The sequence below is a fragment of the Manis pentadactyla genome, chromosome 15, assembly GCF_030020395.1.
Source record: "Manis pentadactyla isolate mManPen7 chromosome 15, mManPen7.hap1, whole genome shotgun sequence".
Taxonomy (NCBI): domain Eukaryota; kingdom Metazoa; phylum Chordata; class Mammalia; order Pholidota; family Manidae; genus Manis; species Manis pentadactyla.
In genome coordinates this window covers 68,471,203-68,492,834 of record NC_080033.1, presented here as the reverse complement: position 1 = coordinate 68,492,834, position 21,632 = coordinate 68,471,203, and the positions used below count along the sequence as shown (strand labels likewise).

The window sequence follows — 21,632 nt, the reverse complement described above, 5'->3', positions numbered from 1 at the left end:
CCCAACCCCAGGTGGCCTGGGCTGGACGCGGGGGCTGGGGGCTGGACCCAATTTCGCCGCGGAGGTTGGCGCGGGGTTGGTGGGGGTCTGGGTGTGGGGGGGAGCGACTCGGGGAGGGTCCCCCGAAATTTCCCCGCTGCCCCCCTCCCGAAGGCAACCTCCCCCAACCCGTGGCGCCGCCGCAGGGGCCGGAGCGCGGTTGGCCGGGGGGCCCCGGGCGCCCTCTGCCGGCCCGCTGCGGGCTCCGTGCCACGAGCCGGCCGCCCCCACCGCCCGCGGGCACCGCTCGCCCTCCGTGGGCGTGCACGCGCCCAGTACACAGCGTCCAGAGCCCATCTTCTCCCCAGAACACCTCTTCCCTCACACTCTGCCCATTCACCCATCACCCACCGGCCCAAAGCATCGGTTTAGTGGCACGTCAGCAATAGGTCCAGCGAGGGGCTGGGTGCCAACAACGTGCAAAATAGACATGGTCCTTGGCCTTACGGAACTTAACATCCAAGCGGCGGAGCCGGATACAGGAACGATCGCACAGATCAATGAACCGTTAAACTTGAACTGCTAGGAAGAGGTGGCACCGTGGGCCCAGTGGGTGAAGGCTTGCCCCAGTGGCCACGAGAGGAGGCAGGGGAATGTGCCCTGGGCTAGAGCTCCGTCCCCCACCCTCAAGCACAGAATCCTCAGACACAGGAGTGAGGCAGGCACTGGTTTTATTTGGGACGCGATTTTGGAAGGAGCGGGGCCTAGAGTCCTGGCTGGCTGCCCTGGGGATCCCTGCTCTCACTGGCAGCTTTCACCCCAAACTGCAGCCTGCTCCGGCCTGCAGCCACTGTTCCCACTTGGGCGCTGGTCTGAGTCCCCACAGCCTGGGCTCCACACTCCTCTTCATCTAAGAGGCCTATTGCAGGGGCTCGTGGCCCCTCCTGGGTCCTGCCAGGAGAGGCCACCTTTCCTTACTGGGCATCTTGGGCTGGGCCTAGCCTACAGCAGGGCTGTGACCTCCCCTTCTCTTTAGGGTCTGGGTGCAAGCATGCCGGGCCAGGTGCTAGGGTGGCCTCCTGGCCTCCTTCCTCAGCAGGGAGCTGGCCACAGCCAAGGCCCCACCCTGCACAAACCGTACAAAATTGTCCCCAGCCAGTGGCCCCACAGCATACAGGCCCTCCTGGCGGGTGCTTTGGTAGGTGAAGGGGTCCACATCAATGGGGTTCCTCTTGGCACTCAGTGGCTGGTCAGGGTCCACAGCGAGGTCGGTGCCTGCCCCCGGGAGGAAGGAAAGGTCAGGGTGGGAGCCGATGAGGACCAGCACCAGGGCGACATCGAAGACCTTCTGGAGGCCTTGGGGGTCCTGGAATACGGCCTGGTGGTCCTCCTTGAAGAACAGCGGTCTGTGCTCTGGGAGGCTGCGGTAGCCCTCGTAGGGGCTGGGCGACAGGATGGACTGCTCACGCATCATCTGGTGCACCTTGTGGTACTCAGGGTACAGCATCTTGGGCAGCTGGTTGAAGACCAGGCCGGGGTCATCCACCGGCCGGCGGAAGGCGTGGATCACAGGAATGTTGTAGTGGCGGGCGTAGAGGACTGCATCAGCCGCGGACAGCCCTGCGCCGATGATAAGGACGGGGTCCGAGGCTGGGGTCACCGTGCCAGCCCGTGTGGCCGCCTCCAGGGCTGACAGCTCGTGGTGGACAAAGGCCAGGGTCTCCCCAGGGACGCCGAGGCAGGCTGGGCTGTCAGACGTGCCCGTGGCTAGCACCACATTGCGGGCACGCAGAGAGAAGGGCCTCTGGCTCTGGCCCTTGGTGGTCAGGAAGCCGCTCACGTGGAAGAGCGGGCTGGAGTCCTGGGCCCCAGAGCTGCTGGGCTCAGGTGTCCCCCACTCCACAGCTGTGACCACAGCGCCAGACACAAAGTTGTGGCCCAGGCCCTTCTTGGTCACATAGTCTCTGTAGTAGTGAGCAATGTCCCCAGCTGTGGCCCGGCTGTTGCGAAAACCCCTGGGAGGAAGGATTTGGGAGGGTGAGAGTCAGTGGGCTGGGACATGGGGCAATCAGGGGTACAGGGGCAGGCAGGCAGCCTTGGGCCTTGGAGCTGGGCTACAGCTGTGCCTCCCATTGATCGAAGTACTTGGCCAAGTCACCCTCTCGGACCCTCAATCTCCTCTTCAGTGAAATGAGGCTGAGGAGGGTGGGGTGGAGAGTGTGGAGCCTAGAGGCAGATGGCCTGGGTTCAAATCCTGGCCCCACGGGTGAGCTGTGTGCTGGAGCCCTCCATGCCTGCGTTCTCATTTGCCAGAAGAGGATGACGGCAGTGACAGTACCTAGTTCCTGAGGTTGCTGAGAGGATTAGATGACAAATGAAGAGCTGAGAACAGAACCTCACAGGTGGTAAGTGGCAGTAGGAGTCGCCACTATTCTTAACTCAAAGGACTAAGTAATATCCTAGGTAAATATGGGAGGATTCCATTTCTGTCAAGTTCAGAAACAGGTAAACGTAATCTGTGGAATTACACGTCAAGAGCATGTCCCCATGGGGCAGTGACCAGAGGAGGATGTGGATGGGGATCTGCCTTAATTTGGGGCAGCTGAGATGCAGGTGCGTCCACCCTGAAGCTCACCCACGTGTAAGCACAGGAGTGTGTACTCCTCCTCCATAGGCCATGCTCAGTACACGAGTTGGTTAAGAACTGCCCCATGTAAGGCACAGAGCACTGTCCCCTGCGCACATGGCAACAGCAGGGAATGCTGTCGCTTTGTTAGCACCCTTTCTGGGGCAGCAGAGGTTTGCTGGAGGCCGAGATGCTGAGCCTGCCCTGGGAGTATTATGTGGCCATGTAAAAGGATGGTACAAATACTGTGCTATTGCCATGTGACACCCTTATGACATGAGGGTGAATTTTAAAACTAGGATATGAAGGGGTATGTCTATAAATGGAATTTAAGTTCCTGTCTGTTAACACATCATTACTCCAGCCTGGATGTCCTCCTACCAAATCTGCAGGGACAAAAAGTCTACCAAAGAGACAGATAGAGAACCTGGGAGAGGCAGGAATGGAGTTGCTGGCCAAAAGCCTGCTAGGTGGGGGTGAAAGGCCTCATCCCAGCCACCAAGCATGGAGGAGACAGGGCTTCCCCCCCAGGTGGTGCTCCCCAGGGTGGGCAGGTGCTGGAACTCCTCTGCTCAGGGACTCGACTGCTCCTCTGGGATGGTCAGTGTGGTCATCGTGGGGCAGGAAACAAGGTGAGGGGAACCTGCCCCAGATGTGACAGCCGTAGAACATGTGTCTCTGCGTATTGGATTGAGCGTGTGGCCTTGGGGCGAGTCCTTTCCCTATCTGAGCCTCACCTTCTCCCCGGGAGGAAAAGGAATGGCAGTGAGATGGGCCCGAAGCATCTGGACCTCTGGGTCCCGGGCTCACGTGGGGCGAGGTCTTCCCTGCCCACCCTGGGCTCTCCGGGGCTGCCTCACCTTCGCTTCCTGTGCATCCAGTCCTTGACCTGCAGGTCTGGCAGCCCCATCCACTGGCCTTGGCTCAGGGTCACCATGGAGCCTTCAATGGACTGCATGCAAAAGGAGCCCACTGACCCAGGCCTTTCCCAGCCCCTGGTCCGCTCAGGTAGCGGGGGCACAGGAGGCCTGCTGCAGATGGAGCAGACAGGAGGAGGGCAGGGAGGAGGCAGAGGGTGGGGGCAGGAAATGGAGGAGCCCTAACTTAGGGAGGGAGGGAAGCCCCCTAAGACGTCCCGTCAATTTGGCCCCAACCCCCTTGTGCCCACTCACATGCCAGGCTCCCCCAGGCAGATGCCGGCCCAGGACCAGGTGGGGGATGGCTCTTTCCTTCTGGTGCTTCCAGGTGAGGACGGACTCCGTGTTTCCCCCGAAGTCTGTGTCTGGGCGCAGGAGGGCATCAAAGAGCAGGGCCACAGGGCTTTGGCACCGACCTTCAAGGCCTTCAGACAGGTAATCCAGGTCCTGGCCAAGGAGGGCAGGTTAGAGGGGCCACTGGAGCAAGGCCACATGGTCCTGCATTCCCACCCTAATACCAGGGTGGTCAGATAAGCCTGGGAAATGCTGCCTCTCAGAGGGACATAATGCACATCAGCATATTAAAGGCTCCGACAAGTCCTGTAGCTGTTATTTACCTGTTTAATTTTGCCAAATCCAGCGTCTCTCAGACTTAACGGAATAGGAACATTTTCTCTGCATATTATACTGAGGAACTAGTCTCACAAAAAATGCTGATCCAGCCAAATGCTGGCTTACTTCCTCATCTGCCAACTTGAGGGTGGGAGGGGCCTGGAAGGATGGACGCTGCCTGGGGGGAGGTGGACAGTGAGAGGCCTCCTGGAAGGCCCAGCGCCTGGAGGAGGACTGTCAAGCACTCTTGGGTGGGAGCGGTGGAACTAAAACGTCCCGAGGAGGACCTCTAACTCTGGCATTCCCAACTTTGGGCCGAACCATGCTGCATAGTGACCATAGGTATTTAACAGCCTCCCTGGGCTCCCCACTCTAAGCCAGCAGAGCCCTGCTCCAGCTGTGACGACCAACCCTGCGTCCAGGTACTGCCAAGTGTCCCCTGGGGTCAAGCTGGCGCACTATTTGTGGGTCTCAGAAGACAGCCTTGGTTTCCCTCACAGTTTCACCAGCTGGTGTCCTGTTCTGTGTTCAATCTCATATCTGACAAATACCTATCTTTGCTTTTTGCCCTGGGACAGCTGGGGGCAGTTTCCCCAGGGTGGGCCTGTCCGCCCAGAGCTCTGGCCCACCTGGTCCAGGATGGAGATGCCCTGAGCCTCCGTGAGCTTCCTCTGCAGCAGGGGGTGTGGGTGGGTGGAGTCAGGCTTCACGTAGGGGGTGTAGCCAGAGAGCAGGTAGGACAGGCAGATGCCCGAGGGACCATTGCCTGGGGAGAGAGGGGGAGTCAGGGGGCCAGGCTTCGGGGTATAGAGACCACCACCACCCAGGGCTTTGGTCTTTGACTGGTTCACTGATTTGCTCTTCATTCATGAAAATAAAACAAAATATTTATTAAATCCTTAGCATGTGCCCAGCGCCAGGGACAATAATAGTCAATTAGAAAGTAATGGGCAATTCCTGGGAGCCTACCATGGGCCAGGGGCTGTACTACTGTACCCTTTTACCAGCAATAAAGTAGAGGCAGTGACTCACGTTACGGAGTGCGTACTATGTGTCAGCATCCTGTCAAGGGACTTTAGGAACAAAATGCTAAGAAACTGACAGCTGCTGATGCTGTACCAGGCCTCACATGCAGCCCTGAATGCCCCACTATCCCACTGAGCTCCCCCGATAACTTTAGTGAGGTACATGCTACTCTTTTTCTCCTCTTATACATGAGGAAGCCAGGCACAGAGAGGTTAAGTTGCTGGTGGTCACACAGCAACACAACTGAGCTCCCGAGCTCCCAAAGGACAAGTACCGTCTCTCAGAGCTGGCTGTCTGGTCAGTCTGATGGATGAGTTAAACACTACAGTGCAGATCGTATGTGTTCTGGGGACCTGGGGGTCAGCTCCAGGCCCACGGCGCTCAGGAGAGTGCTTAGCCACCTGAAGGGCCACGTGTCCCACGTTTGCACGAACCACACGGCTTATCCTGTGGTACTTCTGAGTTAATTAACCTCATGATGTCACCTCTATTCTTATCTGTTTTTTCCCTTCTTATCTTGTGCTGTTCAGAATATTACAATATGCAGAATATTGTGAGGGTGAACCATGTGGAGTCAGCCGGGTTCAACTGTTTTTAACTTACAAAACTGGCCATTTCAGGTGGTTCTGCCTGATGCATGGGGGGAGGGCCATCTGCCCCCCAGTTTTGCAGACCTGAGGACAGGCACCACATGCTTCAGCTGCGTCCCCCCTCGCTCGGGCACCTTGGACAGAGCTAGGCACAGGGAGACCGGAGACTGGCACGGGCTTAGGGCCGGGCCCCTCCCCCCTGCTGGACGACCTTGCAGATCACCTGCTCTTGCCCAGTGGGTTCTTGGAAGGCCTGGCTCCTGACCTCTGACCCTAAAGGCTCCCCCTGACCACACACTGGGGGCGCTCACCAATGATGAGGACCGTAAGGGGTTCTGGGCCGCTGGCACCAAGGTGGTCCTTCCAGTTGCTCATGTCTGTGGTTGGCCAGGGCCGGGAGGTCGGGGCTGGCAGCTGACCTGGGGCGGTGCAGGAGAAGGGCCGCTTGGTAAGGCTTGGGTGTCATGAAGTCCCTACTCAGCTACAGGGTGGCGTCCTAGGGCCCTCAGGTTCAAGTCCAAGGTCTTTCCTGAGGCATATCCAGGTGCCACTCCTCTCTCCCTTCTCCTTCCTCACACCTGCTGCATTCCAAACGGGCCCAGCTCCCCACCCGTTACGCGGGGTCCCCTGCCCCAGCCTGGTCATCTCCGTCTTTCTGAGCCTCACTCCACTCTGCATCTCACCACGGGGCAATAGCAACCCCCGAAGCTCATTACCCATCTTCCATGAGGCTCACCTGCCCAGCCTCGGGGGTAAGCCCTGCCCAGGACGCCTGTGACAGCCTCAGCCCCCACCCCACAATCCAGCCCCCAGGTCTTTGGTGTACGCTGTGGGCTCTGGAGCCATTGCCTGGCCCTGGCGGGGTGCTTCCTAGCTGGCGACTGTGGGCCCGTTCCTGGACCTCTCTAGTCTTGGTGTCCTCATCTGCAAACCGGGGTAATAACAGGCCCTACCCTGAAGGTTGTGGATGTGCACAGTGTCCCTGAAGCATCTGTCTGGAGCAAATGTATCAGTGGGGACGACAGGGCTCACTGCCTGCTGCAGGGCTGGTCTGGGACAGGTGGGCTTAGTCAAAGTTTGGAAGCCTGAGTAACTTGGTTTGGGGAAAATGCCTGTAAACCTGCTTGTCTCTGGAGCATGAGCGCCCCCTGCTGGCCACAGGCCCCATTAGCTCATAGGGACCCAGACCCAGTTCTCAGGGTTGCTGGTGTCAAGAGTCCAGACCCACCATCTCCGTCCCCGCCAAACCCAGCTATCAGGGGCCAGGCCTAACACTGTCCAGCAGCCCTGCTGCCCTGAGGGCCACCAGGCAACATGCAGGCGAGTGTGTGAGGAAAGGGTGGGCATATGCCACTTACTATGTACTGGGTATCGGATGTATTTTTCTCATGCCCTCCTCACACTGACCCTGAGCAGAAAGTACTGTCGATGTTATTATCCCACTTCACAGTTGCGTAAGCTGGAGATCAGAGACGTCACACAAAATGCGCAGTGTCACGCAGACCACTTCTGAGTCCAGGGCTAACTGGTGCCAAGGTTCTGCCTGCACTGTGTGTGTCCTTCAGCCTGTCCCCAGGGAGACCCGGGGCTCATCGCAGGGTCTAAATGACGGCGTGGGTGGGCCCAGAGCCCGGACCCCCCAGAGCGCTGAGGGATGGGAGCCCAGGGTCACCAGCCTTCGGAATTCTTCCAGAGAAGGCAGAAATCCAGATTTTTATGTGAATTCTCTGCTTTGGAAAAGTGGGCAACTAATTCACATTTTTTGAAAATCTTGACCCGGCAGACAAACAGGGTCAAGGCCAGCCGAGGACCTCTGACATGTGCAGTGTGGAGGACCTTGGCGTCACTCCCACTGTGACAACGGGTCTTCTCGCAGCACTTTACAGAGGCGTCTGCACCTAAGTGACAGCATTCGGCTCTCTGAGCAAACCTGAGAGCTGAGCCATGTCACCTCTGGCAGGTGAGGAATGGGAGGTTCAGAGGGCAAAGGACACATGCAGGCAGTGGAATCTCGGGGACTCCGAGAGCAGCCCTCATGGCCTCGGCTGGGGCCTCAGGCCCGGAACGGCCTCCTCCTGTCTGGGTAAGTCCCGTGTGCCCGGCATCTCCCTGCGGAGATGGAAGGTGGCACCCAGCTGACCCTGGACACTGCATGGCCTTCTCCACGGCTGGTTCCCTGCAGGGGCCTGTGCTGTTGGCCTGAGGAGAGGGTTTGGGGGTGCAGCCCTAATAATAATCATTCAACAACATCAACAACAGCAAAACAAATGGCTGACATCTCCGTACTTCCGTGGAGTTGGCTGGGTGCCAAGCACGTCCTAAACACTTTACATACATTGACTAATGTAATGCTTACTTAATTGGGCTGTTAGAAGTGTTCTTATAATCACTTCCAAATTACACATGGAGAAACTGAGGCCCAGCCTGCTTCTCGCAGCCCCGAATGGTTTGTGAGGCATTTGTCCTGGGACGCATGGGCTGAGATGGACTCAAGCCAGGCTGCCCCCCAGAGCTGTCTCTGCGCCCCCCACCTACGGTGTGACAGCTCCGGCCACAGGCCCTTCCCAGCCGGGCTGAAGGTGCAGCACACGCATCTGTCCCTGCCCTGCCCACACTACACCCCTGTCCCAGCCCTGTGGGCAGGGAGGAAGGCCATGGGGCCGATGTCCCCAGCTAGGGGAGGGGACAAGTCCTCACTAACCACTGGGCCCCGGGTGTTCCTGGGAACTCTGGGGAGTAGGACTATAGCTCCCACAGCACTGGTTCCCGGCACCTGCCAGCAGCCCCAGGGGCCTCACGGTCCCCAGGAATGACAGCAATGGGGACACGTGTGCTGTTCTTGTGGAAAGCTTGCTAAAGGCAACCCACTTTTCAGACGAGAAGACTGAGGCTCGGGAGGTAAGGCCGCACCCGCAAGGTCCAGAGGAACTGGAGTTTGATCCCATAGCGGGAAATGAGCTTGCCAACCTGCTCGCGGCACACAACACTTGTCACCCTGGCCACGCCTCTCCCCTCCCTGTCCCTCTGAATCCTCCCTCCTCCCCGAGGAAGGTACTTGCAGGAGCCCCGGTTTGCAGATCAGAACCGACCGCCTCTTACCGCACTTTGCAGGAAGCGGGGGTTAGGGAAGGGACTTTTACCACCAGGGTTTTTGGGCTCCAAGTCCAGTGCTCAGTCCCAGAAGCCTCTGGATGCCACACACATGAGGTCATCACCCAGAGGCTGACCAAGAGGTCAGTTCCTGTGCAGCCATACGGATGTCCTAGGGTCCCGAGCAGCATAAAGCTCTCATAACCTTGGAAGGACACACGCTGCCAGCTTACAATAGATAGCTTGACACTTCAACTACTTCCATTTTATTTTACACTTTTAAGTTTTATGGATCTGGATTGATCAGTTTTTAATGTAAACTTTTTGTGTGAGTCCCTGTGGTTGAAGATAGCAAATGTCGACTGACAAAAAGCCAGCGTCAAAAGAGGATTCAAATTCACAAAAGCAGATAAGCATAAGAAATGGAAATAATTGCACCTTCAAAAATGTTGTTTGAGTTTATAGCACCTGTACTTCCAGGGCTATTAAAGCTTATATCTGCTCTGAGGCTGGGGCACCTGTATAGCTGCATTTATTGAGCACCTATGGTGGCCCTTTACCTACTTGGCTTGGATGACCCCCTGACACACACTCAAGCCCAAAGTGGGTTTTCTTATCCCCATTGCACAGAGGGAGAAACTGAGGTCAATTATATCTAAGACCATACCCACAAGTGCAAATCCTGCCCTCTGACACCTCTCAGAGGGCGGGAAGTCCCCTGCCCTCACAGCCTGTGCTGCGTGGTGGTGAGGATGAGGAGGCGCCCAGTCAAGCCAAGTACTGCCTGCCTCAGCCCCGGAGCCTGCCCATTGCATCACCTCCCTCCAGAGTCTCCCCTCCCTGGAACCCCAAGAGCTCAGAGGCTCCTCAACTTGCTGGGGCCCCACCCCTCCCTCTCAGCACCCCCGGAGCCTTCTGTGAGAAGCCAAGTCTCTGGGACCCCTGGGGTGGGTCCCGTGGGTGGGCACCTGGGGGCTCTGCCCAAGCTGAGCAGGAGGATACCCAGTGGCCTCAGGGGCCAGGCAGCATGCCGAGGCTGGCCACCTCTCCCTTGCCTGCCGAGACAGCTTCACGCCGGCAGGGGCGTGCTCCGGGCAGCAAAGCATTGCCAGGCGGAGGGTGCTAGGCACCCTGGAGGTGGGCATGGCCAGGAGGGGTGGGGGAGGAATCTGGGGGCTGGGGGAGAACCAGGCTGGCCCAGGGAAGCAGGTGGACCTCCACCCACGACCCCTGCCGGTTCCAGGGCCCTGCTGGCCACCTGGCTCGGGATGTGCCCCGTTTCCCACCCCCTTGCCCTGCCCAGGTCACTCACCTGACGGGCAGGGGATCGAGGGAGACTGGTGAGCCTGGCCTGGCCGGGCACTAGGAGCACCAGGGGGTCACTGGGCGCGGGACACCCACTCCCCGCGGGGATCCAAGGGGCAGTGAGAGGCCGGGAAGCCAGGGTATTTCTCGGGCTAGAAAGAGGCGGGCGGTGGGCGGTGCCAGAAAAATCACTTTCATAAGCGTGAGTCAGCACGGGCCCCTGGATGAATGAACTTGCACACTCGGAGCGTGATCACACTGCCGGCTTAGGGCCGGCCTTAAAGGGCCCCCACTGGGTGGTCTGTGCAGCGAGCTGGGGGTGGGGACTGGGAGCGGCGGGCTGGCCTCCTCCCCCAGGCTCAGGCAGTGAACCGGGGGGAACCAGGAAACCCTGAATGAGGCAACCTGGCCCTTTCCCTAGTGAGGCAAAGAATACTGTGCCCAACACAGGAGGCGGCGGCCCCTTTAAGTGGAGAAAGACGCCCCTCGGTGTCTCCCCCTTCCCCCTGCTCCCCAGTAAAAAGCCCTCTGGCGCGGACTTGCCCCACTTCCCGGGCAAGCCTCCTCAGTTTTCTCATCTGAGAACCAGGGCTAAGTACACTGCCTCCCTCCGGCTGTGCCCCCTGCTCGGGGGGCTGCCCAGGCAGGAAGCCTGCTCCCCGTCCCGGGTTCCTGTCTTCCCTTCTCGGTTCGTTTTCCCCTCGGCACACCTCCCATTTTGCCGATTCTTATTTTATTACTTTATCGCCTGTCTCCCCAAACCGGGATGTGTGCGCCGTATCTATGTCTGCTTTATCCTGTGTCTAGAACAGCACTCAGCACATAGTAGGTGCTCAAGAAGGGACAGAGCTGGATCAGTGTTTGGCCGTAGACTTCAGTGCATGATAGCTGCTATTTTCATTATTCATGTGACTGTCACCCTCCTCATCCTCCCTGGCTTGGGGACATCCCTGCCCATCCTGCCCCATGGCTGGGGGTCCTGTGGATGGCAAGTGAGAGCAAAATTTAAGGGGGTCAACAGCGATCAAGAAAATAATATTTTAGTGCAAAATTTAAAAGGAAATCAAAATTAATGCAAAGTTCCAGGATAAAATATTTAAATTTCAGACAAAGGCAGGATCTGCAGCAGCAGGGGTGAGCCGGAGCCTCATCGGGGCCTGATACAAAAAGAAAGACGAGAATACTGATGCCATCTTTACACTTTGCTGTTTCATTTATCCTGGAGTTTTGGCATTACTTTTCTTTTAAAAATCTCATTAACACACTGTGAGTGTTGATCATGGAGCACTCCCGGGCCCCTTCTGTCCTGTGCCTGTGCTGGTACCTCTCCCAGTCGCGGGCCTGGTGGCCCCAGGGGACAGGGCCCTGCCCAGCAGGTGCGCCAGAGCGTGCCCACAGGGTGGCAGCGGGGACAGGAGGGTGAGGCCAGGCCTGACTGCAGGGGCCTTTCGGGGCTGGGGTGGGGGCGCCTGGTGAAAGATGCCTCTGAGGATGCAGTGACCCCCTGGGACCTGTGGAGAGATGCAGAGAGAGGGGGAGAGGGATGCTGGCATGGGGGGGAGGGTTGGTGGCTGTGTGCCCTGAGTGGGGGGCAGCATGACAGGCTGGGCTGCAAAGGGAGCCCCTGGGCTGAGGGTGGAGGTCAGGAGCAGTTGAGTCCCTGGCCAAGGTTTGCAGGGGATGAGCCAGGAGAGTGGCTGGCAATGGACCAGGCCTGGGTGCAGCCCCTCCCTCTGCCTGTGCCCCCAACCCTGGGGATCACAGTGTGCAGCCTGTGTCCAGAACCCCATTGTCAGAAGGGCCCTGTACTTGGTTTGACTCTCTGCTGTCACCACATTAAAATCCTAATGAATTTTTGAACAAGGGTAATGTTGCACTGAGCCCCACAAATCACATGACTGCTGTGGGCTGGTGGTGAGAGCTGGCTTCTGGGCTCGGCCCTACAGGCAGAGGGCTCAGGTGAGGCACTACCCACCCCTCCCTGGGGCATCACTTTACCCAAGGGAAAATGTCACCCACTGTACTTTTCTCTGGGGTCTTTGGCACCAGTGACCCGTGCGGTCATAGCATGTGGCAGAGGGGCAGAAGGGCAATGGGGAGCCCACTGCTCTGGGCCTCAGCTCCCAAGCTGGCTTCTATCCTGCTGCCAGGTGTGCTGTGTGACCCCAGCCAGTGGCCCACCTCTCTGTTCCAGCCATGGCCTTGGTACCAACACTCCCTGAAACTCTGAATATACAACCCCTCCCCAACCCCCATGACCTGGCCAGGGGCTTTGGACCCACAGGAGCCCGGGGAGGGGCCAGAACGTGCAGCCTCTGAAGGGCCGACCTACCTCCTGTGCAGGCTGCAGCCTTCCCCAGCAGCCACCCCTCTGTCCACTTCCTCATCCCTGGGCTCCGGTCTGTTAAGTTCCCAGTGTTTTCAGATGTGTAAACTGAGGCAGAGACAAACACCCCAGGGTCAGAGACCCCCTCTGAGTGTCTCGGCCCAGGCCTGAGTGGTGGAGGGACGAGGCTGAGGTTCAGGAAGGCAGTGGGCTCCCTGGACCCCCATCGCTGGGTGGGGCCCATCCACCCTTTTCTGGCTTCTGAAAATTTGCTGATATGGAGCCTTGAGGGTGAGACCCGGACTTTCTTCCCTGCCACTGTTCACCTGCCCAGAGATGACTGGAAATAGACTCTGCCAAGTTGCTTCCAGAAAACTCGATGAAGACAAAGACATCACGGTCTAGGCAAAGGGGCGATGGATAGGGGGCCGCGGAGAGGGGAGGAGTAAGACGTGGCTTTGGGGGTTGCCTCTGGGTGGCCAGCGATCTTGGTCTCCACGAGGCAGATTCCTCTCAGCCAGCTCTGTCCCCTGCCCTGCCGGGAGTTCCAGTGGCCATTAAGTACCCGAATTGGGAGCCTCTGAATCCAGAGGTGCTGGGAGTCAGCATACAAGGTGGAGCAAATGAAAAACACAGGCACCCTGGGAACTTTGAATTTCAGATAAACAAGAAATAAACTTTTAGCACAAGTATGTCTCATACAATACTTGGGATATATACTTTTACTAAAACCTTTTTCTGAATTGTTTATCTGAGATGGAGAATTATCCAGGCAGCCCTGTATTTTATTTGGCAAATCTAGTTGTATATGTAAAACACACTCTAGATTTTGAAAAGGTAGTACAAAAAAAAGGAAGATAAAATATCTCACAAATAATTTTTATATGAATTACATGTTGAAATGAAAAATATTTTGGACATGTCGGGTTAAGTAAGATATTAAAATTAACTTCACCCATTTCTGTTTACTTGTTTAACGTGGCTATTGGATAATTTAAAGTCACATATGCAGCTCTCATCAGGCTTCTGCGGGACGCTGGCAAGCGTGGCCCATGCTCATGCAAACTGGGACATTCCCAGGTGTAGTGTGGAAAGGCCTGCCGTGTTCCAGGAATCTGCTCCGTTCCAGGCAAACCGGGCAGTGGGTCACCGTGAAGCGCTGCAAGTGACTGGGCAGCGTGACTTGGGAGAAGCACTCCTCTGAGCTTCAGTCTCCCCACCTGTGCACGGGTACTGCCCACTAGGGGCTTGCAAGGAGGTGGCAGCTGATCAGTGCAGCTGGGGAAAGGGGCCTGACACTTGGCAGCTCAAACAAGCAGCCTGTGATGCTTGATATGGCAGCCCTCTGCCCCTGAGGGTTTCCCCAAGCCCTCTGCAGGTGCTTGGAACCTGGGGAACCAGGAAACAAGTCCCCTACATCAAAACTACCGTTCCTCTGCCTACGAAGTCCCAGGACCCTTCAGAGGGACTACTCCTGGCCGCTCTTCCCCCCGTCTCCCTTGCGGGGGCTCCCACAGCTCTGCCACTTGCTGGGCACCTCCAGGAGCCACGTGCTGTGGAATGTTCTTTACACACATCTGAGACTCAGAGAGGCGGATATTGAGCCTGAGGTCACACAGCATAAGTGACAGAGCTGAGCCTTCAACCCAGCGCTGTGGCCGCAGAGTCTGGGCACTTCCAGGACAAAGACAAAAAACAAAACCTCTTTCCTGTCTCAGGTGCAGAGGCTTTGACCTGGCATCACTCCTGTCACCACGGCCAACCCCTTATGAGGTGCCCTCACCGTGGGGCCTTGCACGGGATCCGGAGCCAGCCCTGTGAGGAAGGCCCAGGGCCATTATCCTCCCATTCTGCGGGTGGACACTGAGGCTCTGAGACCGTAAGACGTAGCCCAAGTTACAGTAAGTGGCTGACTGGGGACTGTGAGCAGGTTCTGCCTGCTGCCCTGGCACGAGGAGACGAGGCCCTTCCGGCATGTGACACGGGAACCAATATTTGCCCTGATCCCCCGCTGTTTACAGAGCCTTGTCATCCGCCTTATCTCATCCATTCTCCTGACAACCAGAGAGGTGGGCAAATATTTTCAATAACAAGTTTAGTTTACAGATGAAGAAACCCAGAGGGACTTGCCCAAGGTCACTGTTGGCAGTGAAGCAGGAGGGGGGATTCAGACTTCAGTCTGCCTGGTGGCAGAGCCCGCATGTCGCCCCAGGACAGCCATGGCAGCTGCCAGGGCCTGGCCCAGAGGAGAGAGCAGTGCGCAGCCTGGGCAGTCGCCACGGACTCCCTGGGGGTGGGGGGTGTCAAAGCTGGGAAGGCTGTGGAGAGAACTGGAGCTCAGGAGCCTGAGGAGTCAGGTAGGCCCCAGGAGGAGGGCCCACACAGGGGTGGACCCCAGCCCCATCCTGCACGAACCTCCACATCACCTTGCTCATCTATGGTGCCCTGGCCTCCCCAGCACGGCTCCATGACGCTGACTGACTTCTGAACTCCAGGAAGGACTTTATTCTGTCACTCTCCATTGCCACACTCCGAGCCTGGAGTTCCAGTCCTAAGGGAAAACCCCCACACGAGAAATGGGCCACGGTCACTACCCTGGCACTGGTATTAGCAACCACTGCTGTCAGCGGCTTCCGCGCCCAGTGACCGAGAACAGTTGGGTGAGCCGCGGTGAACGCTCAGAGAGGAACATCGGGCAGCCTTTGGAAATGGCAGTTACAGGGCCCGGAGGGAATGTGGGGGCTCCTTATGAGCACCCCGCAGGAGAAGCTGGCCACGAAGGTGTTGATGCCATGCCCAGCGTGTGGGCCTGTGGGCAGGAACTGGACAGGGACTGGGGCAAAAAATACGTAAATAACAAAGCTAGACTGATCGTAGGGCCAAGAAATTTTAGACAGATTTTAAAATTCTAACTTCCATTACCTTTGTATAATAAACAGTAGTCATCATCGTAAGTCAAAACGATTCGAGACAAGGACTCCTCTGTGTTTTGTTTTGATCTTTGATGTGTTGCGAATGCCTCGCAGACTGGCACATGGGGGCAGCTCAGTGACTGTTCACGGAATGAGTGAATCTCACTGCTTTCTGGCTTTTCTGATAGACTCTTAAAACTTTTTGCGCACGGATGGCCTCTCTCGGCTTTAGATCATATGCGTATGGATTGGCATGCCTTCCATATGTTTAAATCTTTGATGACAATTTTGAATTGGCCAAGACAGAACAGGGTCCTGTCTGTGGAGTCAGAGACTCTGGGTTGTGTCTCCGCTCTGGAAAACTTACTAGCTGTTATGTCCTTGGGCAAGTTAGTGCACATCTCTGAGCCTCAGTCTCCTCATCTATAAAACAGGGATAATAATATGGCCCCCAGGGTAGCTTGCTGCCTGGCACGTTGTGGGTCCTCAGTAAACAGTGGATCCCCCTCACCTCTGTCTACTGCCACCCGGACATTGTCACTCTGGGCAGAGTGGCCCTGGACCGGCTGGCCTTCCAACTACCCAGCTCACATCTCCTCCCGACAGACGTCCCAAAAGGCAGTGGTTCTCAAAGTGCAGTCCCTGGACCAGCAGCTTGAGCAGCACCTGGGAACTTACTAGAAATATAGATTCTCGGGACCCACCCTAGACCCACTAGATCAGAAACTCTTGGCGTGAACCCAGTGATCTGCACGCCCACAAGGCTTCCAGGTATTCCCTCAAGTTTAGGACCAATGCCGTAGAAAAGGATGAGACACTCCATCAAAGGCCTGTCGAGCCCTGTGGGTGAGGCAGTTGGTCACCTGGCTTGAAAGCTCTTGGCGAATCCACGCTAGGCCCTTGGGGTGACCGCTTCTTTCTCCCTATAAGCTCTCAATCCTAAGCACTGCTGACCCTTGAACAACGTGGGCTTGAACTGCATGAGTCCACGTACACGCAGATTTTTTTCAATATATTGGAAAATATTTTGAAGATTTGCGATAATTTGAAAAAGCATTTTCTTTTCTCTAGCTTACTTATTTTAAGAATGTGGTATATAACACAGATAACAAAATTTGTGTCGATCGACTGTTCAGGTTATCAGTAAGGGTTCTGGTCAATAATAGGCTACTAGTAGTTTAAGTTTTGTGGGGGTCAGAGTTATATGGGGATTTCCCACGGTGCGGAGGTTGGCGCCTCAAATGCCGGCATTGTCTGAGGGTCAGCTGTGAACCGGGGCTGGGGCTTCAGCACGTGCCTTGTGTGGCACTCAGACGACCCCACCCACCTGCTTGTCCTGCCCTCGTGGGTCCTGCTGGTGTCCTGTGAGCCCACCAAAGGTGTGTCTGGGGCCCCTCAGGACACTGAGAGGTGGTTTGCAGCGTGAGGAGGCCTGTAGGCTCTGGGCGGCTGGGGGATGTCTGGTCAGCCCCTTCCCACACTTCCAGGCCCTCCTAGCAGACGTGTGACCCAGTTTCCAGTTTAGTCTGAGTGCATTGCCCTGGACAGAGAGGTCAGAAGCCGCCGAGCTGTTTTCTCTCTGGCACCCATGGCTGTTGCCCCTTGGCCCCGGGGAGCAGGGGCATCATTTTGTTCCTTTTGCCCCACATGCAGCTAAAAAAAGCCATTTGCCACTGTTTTGGGGTTTACAGCCCCCTCCCGCCACCTTGCCTTCTGGGTCAGGTGAGGTCAGGGCCTCCGTGATCTAATTTAGTGGCATGTGAGCTCGTCCTGTCCCCAGCCCCAGGATGGGACAGCAGCCTGGGAGCTTTGTGCATGTTCCTCTATAGAAGAGCACTGTGCCCAGAGTCCGGGCCCTGCAGTCCCGAGAAGAGGGCTTGGCACTTCCAGGCCAGCAGGCACAGCAGGGGTCCAGCGCCCAGAGCCCCACCTGTCTCCAGAGCCCCTTCTAAACTTGTGAAGCACAAACTGGAGCCTGCACTCCCATGTGGGACCACCCCAGGGCACTCCCTACTGTCCTCAGGCCCACCCCGCCTGCCTGCCCTGCCGTCTGGCTTCCCTCGGGCTCTGGGCAGGCCCCTCTAGCTCTGTCTCCGGTTCTCTGCCGCTCACACGAAGCGGGAGCTGGAGGCTGCCTTTCCTGACCCACTGCTGTGCGGGGCTTCCCACCAAGTGCTTGACAGACATGCCCTCAGTTAACTGAAGGGGCCCTGGCCCTGTGAACCAGGCCAGACAGCCAACAAGGGCTTCCCACCCCAGGGTCTGGAGTTAGAAGGGAGAATAAGAGGGGGCTTTGGAGGGAATTAGGGGGTTGGGGCAGGGGATGTACCAAGAAGCCCCTCTGGAGAGGTGGAACTTCAGCTGAGGCGGGCACGGTCACTGGGAGAGCTGGGGTTGGGGACATGCGGCGGGCAGGGCAGAGGGTCGCAGAAGCCCCCGGGTAGGAGCTAGGTGGCTGTGTGAGGACCTGGAGGAAGGGAGGGAGGGGTGTGGAGAAGCCATGTAGAGCCCTGGAAGGCCGAGACAACCTGGGATGTAACTTGGGCTGCAGCGGAGGCCCTGCGGGTGCCGAGCAGGTGGGCAGGCCTGAGCAGAGTGGGAGCAGGGCGCTGGCGGTGTGGCGGAGAATGGGTGGGCTCCTGATCCAGTGTCAGCGGGACTGGGAGACGGCCTAAAACTGGAGGAAGAGCAGAGGAGTCCTGCTACCTGTGAAACTGTCCACCAAAGAGAAGAGGCCCAATGTGTGGCCTCTGCCAGTTCCTGTGGTGTAACTATTCCTGCCACACCTGGTCTCAAGCTACCAACACGACCAACAGGGTCGGGGTGAGGTGTGTACAGCTGCTGTCCCCAACGCGGGCCCCTGCAGCCACCACGGGGGGTGAGCAAGGCATCAGGGGCACCAGCAGATTCCTGATGTGAGCCATGGGATGGACGGTGACAGGGCATTTGCTGGGCAGACAAGATGGAGAAGGAAAGAGATGGGAAACCAAGCATTGTCCTCCTGTGACCTCTCCGGCTGGGCTCAGAAGGTTAGGGTGTGGGGCCGAGAGGCTGGCGAGATGTCGAAAGCCTGGGGATCAGAGGAGGTCACTGAGAGAGAGGGAGAGATCGGGAGAAGGAGAGAGAAGAGCAGAGGAGAGGCCTGGACGGCGCCCAGAGAAACGGCAGGAGCAGGCAGCCTGTTCAGGTGCCCCTCACCCCAGCACAGCTCGGAGGATGCCTCTCACGGGGCTGGTGACTTCCCCCTTTCGGTGGTGATTCTGGAGCCCCCTGTACCTCAGGCAGACCCCATGAGGATCTTGCAAAGCAGCTTAGGGGCCCCTCGGCTTGGGGCCAGGTGATGCGCAGCCCAGGGGAGGGGAGCCAGAGAACATGGGAGGCTGGGACAAACATGCGGATAATACAAGCTCCAACTCAGCGCGCCCTAACCGGGTGCGGGGCCAGGACTCGGCACTTGGGGTAAAGCGAACCGTCGCACCACCCCGCGAGGCAGGCATGTTATCAGCCACAATTACAGATGAGCAAATCAGGGGTCACCCTCCCTGCAACCCATTCTCCTGACTTTTCCTGATTTCACAACACAGAGCCTTCGTTGTGGTTTTGGTTTCTGAGAAAAAGAGACCTACCTGGTCTCCTTAGACCCTATTCTAGTTGAGACCAAACTGAACAAGCACTGGCTTCTGCCGAGTCGCCATCACCGCCACCATCCGCGTCTTCCCCGTCACTGTTTTCAGCAGTGGGATCGGCAGTGTCACCGGGCAGCGGGGTAACAGGGTTTCTCCTTATCTGTGTGTCCAAGTTTTCCGCCGTGATCAGACACTGCTTGCACCTTTGGGGAGGAGGCGGCCCAGGGGAGCTGGGGCAGTGTGGTGAGCGCAGGGGTGTGGAAGTGCTGGGACGAGGGGACGCCTGTTGGAAGAGGCGAGAGCCCTACCTTGCTCCAGGGGCTGCAACCGGCAGGACGTGACAGGGCCTGGGCTCCTTGCTCTGACTTCTCTCCAGCATGCCAGGCAGCCTGCCATCGCAGTCGCACTGCCGCCTGCCCTCTGCAGCTCTGGGCTTCGGCCAGGGGTACAGTCAGGTCTGGACAGGGCCCCAGAGGCTCTGCGTGTCTGGTGCACGGCTGGAGGCGCAGCTGCAGCCTGGCTGTCTGGGCTTGGCGAGAGCTGCTGAGCTGTCTGCGGCGTGAGCAGGGGGCCCTGGCCATCCTCACCTTGGGACAATTCCTGCCCTCCAGGTGATGATGCTCGAATGGTGGGATCCCAGGCATCGGGGCCGAAATATCACCGGGCTGGACCTGGACCCACTGTCCCCAGGAGTCTGCAAGGATGCGCTTGTCCACCTTTGGCCATCAAGGGCTCTGGACGAGACTCCATGCTGCCGTGGCCTCCCCATCCCCCAGGACCTCCACCTCCATCTCCCACTGATGGGGGCAGGGGCGGTGCAGTCGCTCCGGCTGGGGCGCGGTCACATCGCCCTCTGATGGCCATCTTCCTCACCCTGAGATCGCTGTGGCCCACTAAAAGCTGAGATGCCCCCTTTCCCAGGTGGAGCAGCTTGGGTTGTGAGGGGACACAGCTCACCCAGGGTCATGCAGCAGGACCGTGCCTGGGGGTGCAGCTGGGGCTGAAAGGCTGTGAGCTCGGGGGAGCGGCTCAGCCCCCCCACCCTCACTCCCTCCAGCGACTCAGTCAGCGGGACTCTGTACATGGGGCACTGGGCTGGGAGGTGGGCATCTGATGGTGGAGAAAAGACACAGGTCTCACCCCCAAGGCGGCGGTGACCCAGTGGGGAGGGGAGCAGACAGCGAGTAAAGGAGGGGATGATCACGGCCCAGCCAGGACGGCCAAGGTGGGAGCAGCAGCCCTGAGGGAGCAAACTGGGGAGAACAGAAGGGTGGGCTAGGCTGGGAAAGGCCTACCAGGTGAGGCCAACAGCCAGCGCAGAGGCCCTGGGGGTGCAAGGGGCTTCTGGGAACCTGTAATGGGCATGTGCCCAAGGGAGGGTGCCGGCTGGGGCTGGGCAGCCTCGGGAGGAGTCAGGCTTTCTCCCAAGAGCAAAGGACAGCCTCAGAGTGACAGGATCAGGCGTGCAGTTTGGAAAGGTGGTGGGGAGACGAGGGCAAGCACGGGCAGGGGCTGTGACAGCGGCCCCAAGCCGGCACCAAGGGCACGGCTACTTTCTGTCCACAGGAGGAAGCGCGCCTTGGGACCAGCCAGATTCCAGGACGCTGTGTGTGTGTGCGCGCGCACGTGTGTGCTGAGGGGTGTCAGGGCAGACAGGAGGGGCGGGAGTCCCTGCAGCGGGGGGCATTCTATGGGGATAAAGGTCACAGCGATTGGCACGGTCTCTCCTGTCTGAGGGTCGGACATGTGCAGGGTCTCTCCCTCGTCCCGGAGTCTGTGTGGCCCGTCCTGTGGGGGGCAACCACCTCCATGCACTCCCCCCTCCTCTGGGTGTGTGGCTTCTCCTGTGGGAGCAGAAAGGTCTGGGTCTCTGGCCAGGGTCTCAGGATGGGGAGAAACAGGCTAAGCTCCTGAAGTCCAGCCCCGGCCTACAGCCCTGCAGGAACCTGCGGGCCACTGGGCCTGCTGGTGTCAAATGCCCCTTCGTCCCCACGCTGGCATCTCCTCTGGGGACCTCATGGAGAGGAGACCGGTCCCATTCCCGGCAGGATCTGGTCCTCGGGGATCTCCACCCCCAGTGCCACCATAACCACCCCCAAGCCTCCCCACCGTCCCTGTGATGCCAGGGCCGCCTGTGTGTCTGGGGCCCCATTCCTCCACACAGCTGTTCGGGGTTCCGTCCTGGCATCCTCAGTGCTACCCCAAGCTGCCCAGAGACCCTTGCCCCGCAGCACCAGCTACAGGACATGCAGGCCCAGGGCAAAATGAACTCAGAGCTTTAAACCCAGTGTGGGGTCCTTCTGAGGGCCAAACGCCCATAAGCCAGCCCCAGCCGGCCCATGTAGAAGCGCAGGAGCTGGGGCCCACCAGCTGGTCATTTTCAGAGGAGGAAATGCCTCACAGCAAAGGCTTTACCAGGAGTCTGACCCTGACCTTTGTCCTGCACCCACGCATTTGCTGGTGCCATGCCCGGGTTCCAAGCTCCCGCTGGGCACTGAGTTCCCCTGAGGCCCTGAACCTGGAGATGCAGTTGGTCCCATCTGTGTGCTGTGTGCCGACCTTGGATGCGTGCCGCACACCCAGGGCTTCTGTGGCCCCAACTCACCAGGCTCCCCAACGCCCG

The 21,632-nt window shown here is 58.2% G+C and overlaps 1 protein-coding gene across 1 annotated transcript; it reads right to left on the bottom strand.

The window, feature by feature from the left end:
* Window positions 1–693: 693 nt before the first annotated feature.
* OSGIN1 (oxidative stress induced growth inhibitor 1) lies at window positions 694–10,303 on the bottom strand. The gene is made up of 6 exons (XM_036909371.2): window positions 10,153–10,303; window positions 6,062–6,169; window positions 4,764–4,900; window positions 3,778–3,969; window positions 3,466–3,557; window positions 694–1,994 (listed from the first exon to the last, which is right to left on the bottom strand). The coding sequence occupies exons 2-6, from the start codon at window positions 6,123–6,125 to the stop codon at window positions 1,046–1,048; spliced, it is 1,434 nt and encodes a 477-aa protein (XP_036765266.2). The 5' UTR covers window positions 6,126–6,169; window positions 10,153–10,303; the 3' UTR covers window positions 694–1,045.
* Window positions 10,304–21,632: the final 11,329 nt, after the last annotated feature.

Bases quoted from the DNA above. Each gene is read 5' to 3' on its own strand.
- OSGIN1 (XM_036909371.2), bottom strand. From the start codon at position 6,125: ATGAGCAACTGGAAGGACCACCTTGGTGCCAGCGGCCCAGAACCCCTT. The intron at 3,558-3,777 runs GTGAGTGGGCAC...TTTTGCATGCAG, and splicing joins TGCCTGGGGGAGCCTGGCAT to TCCATTGAAGGCTCCATGGT. The intron at 1,995-3,465 runs GTGAGGCAGCCC...CCTTCCTCCCAG, and splicing joins TGGATGCACAGGAAGCGAAG to GGGTTTTCGCAACAGCCGGG.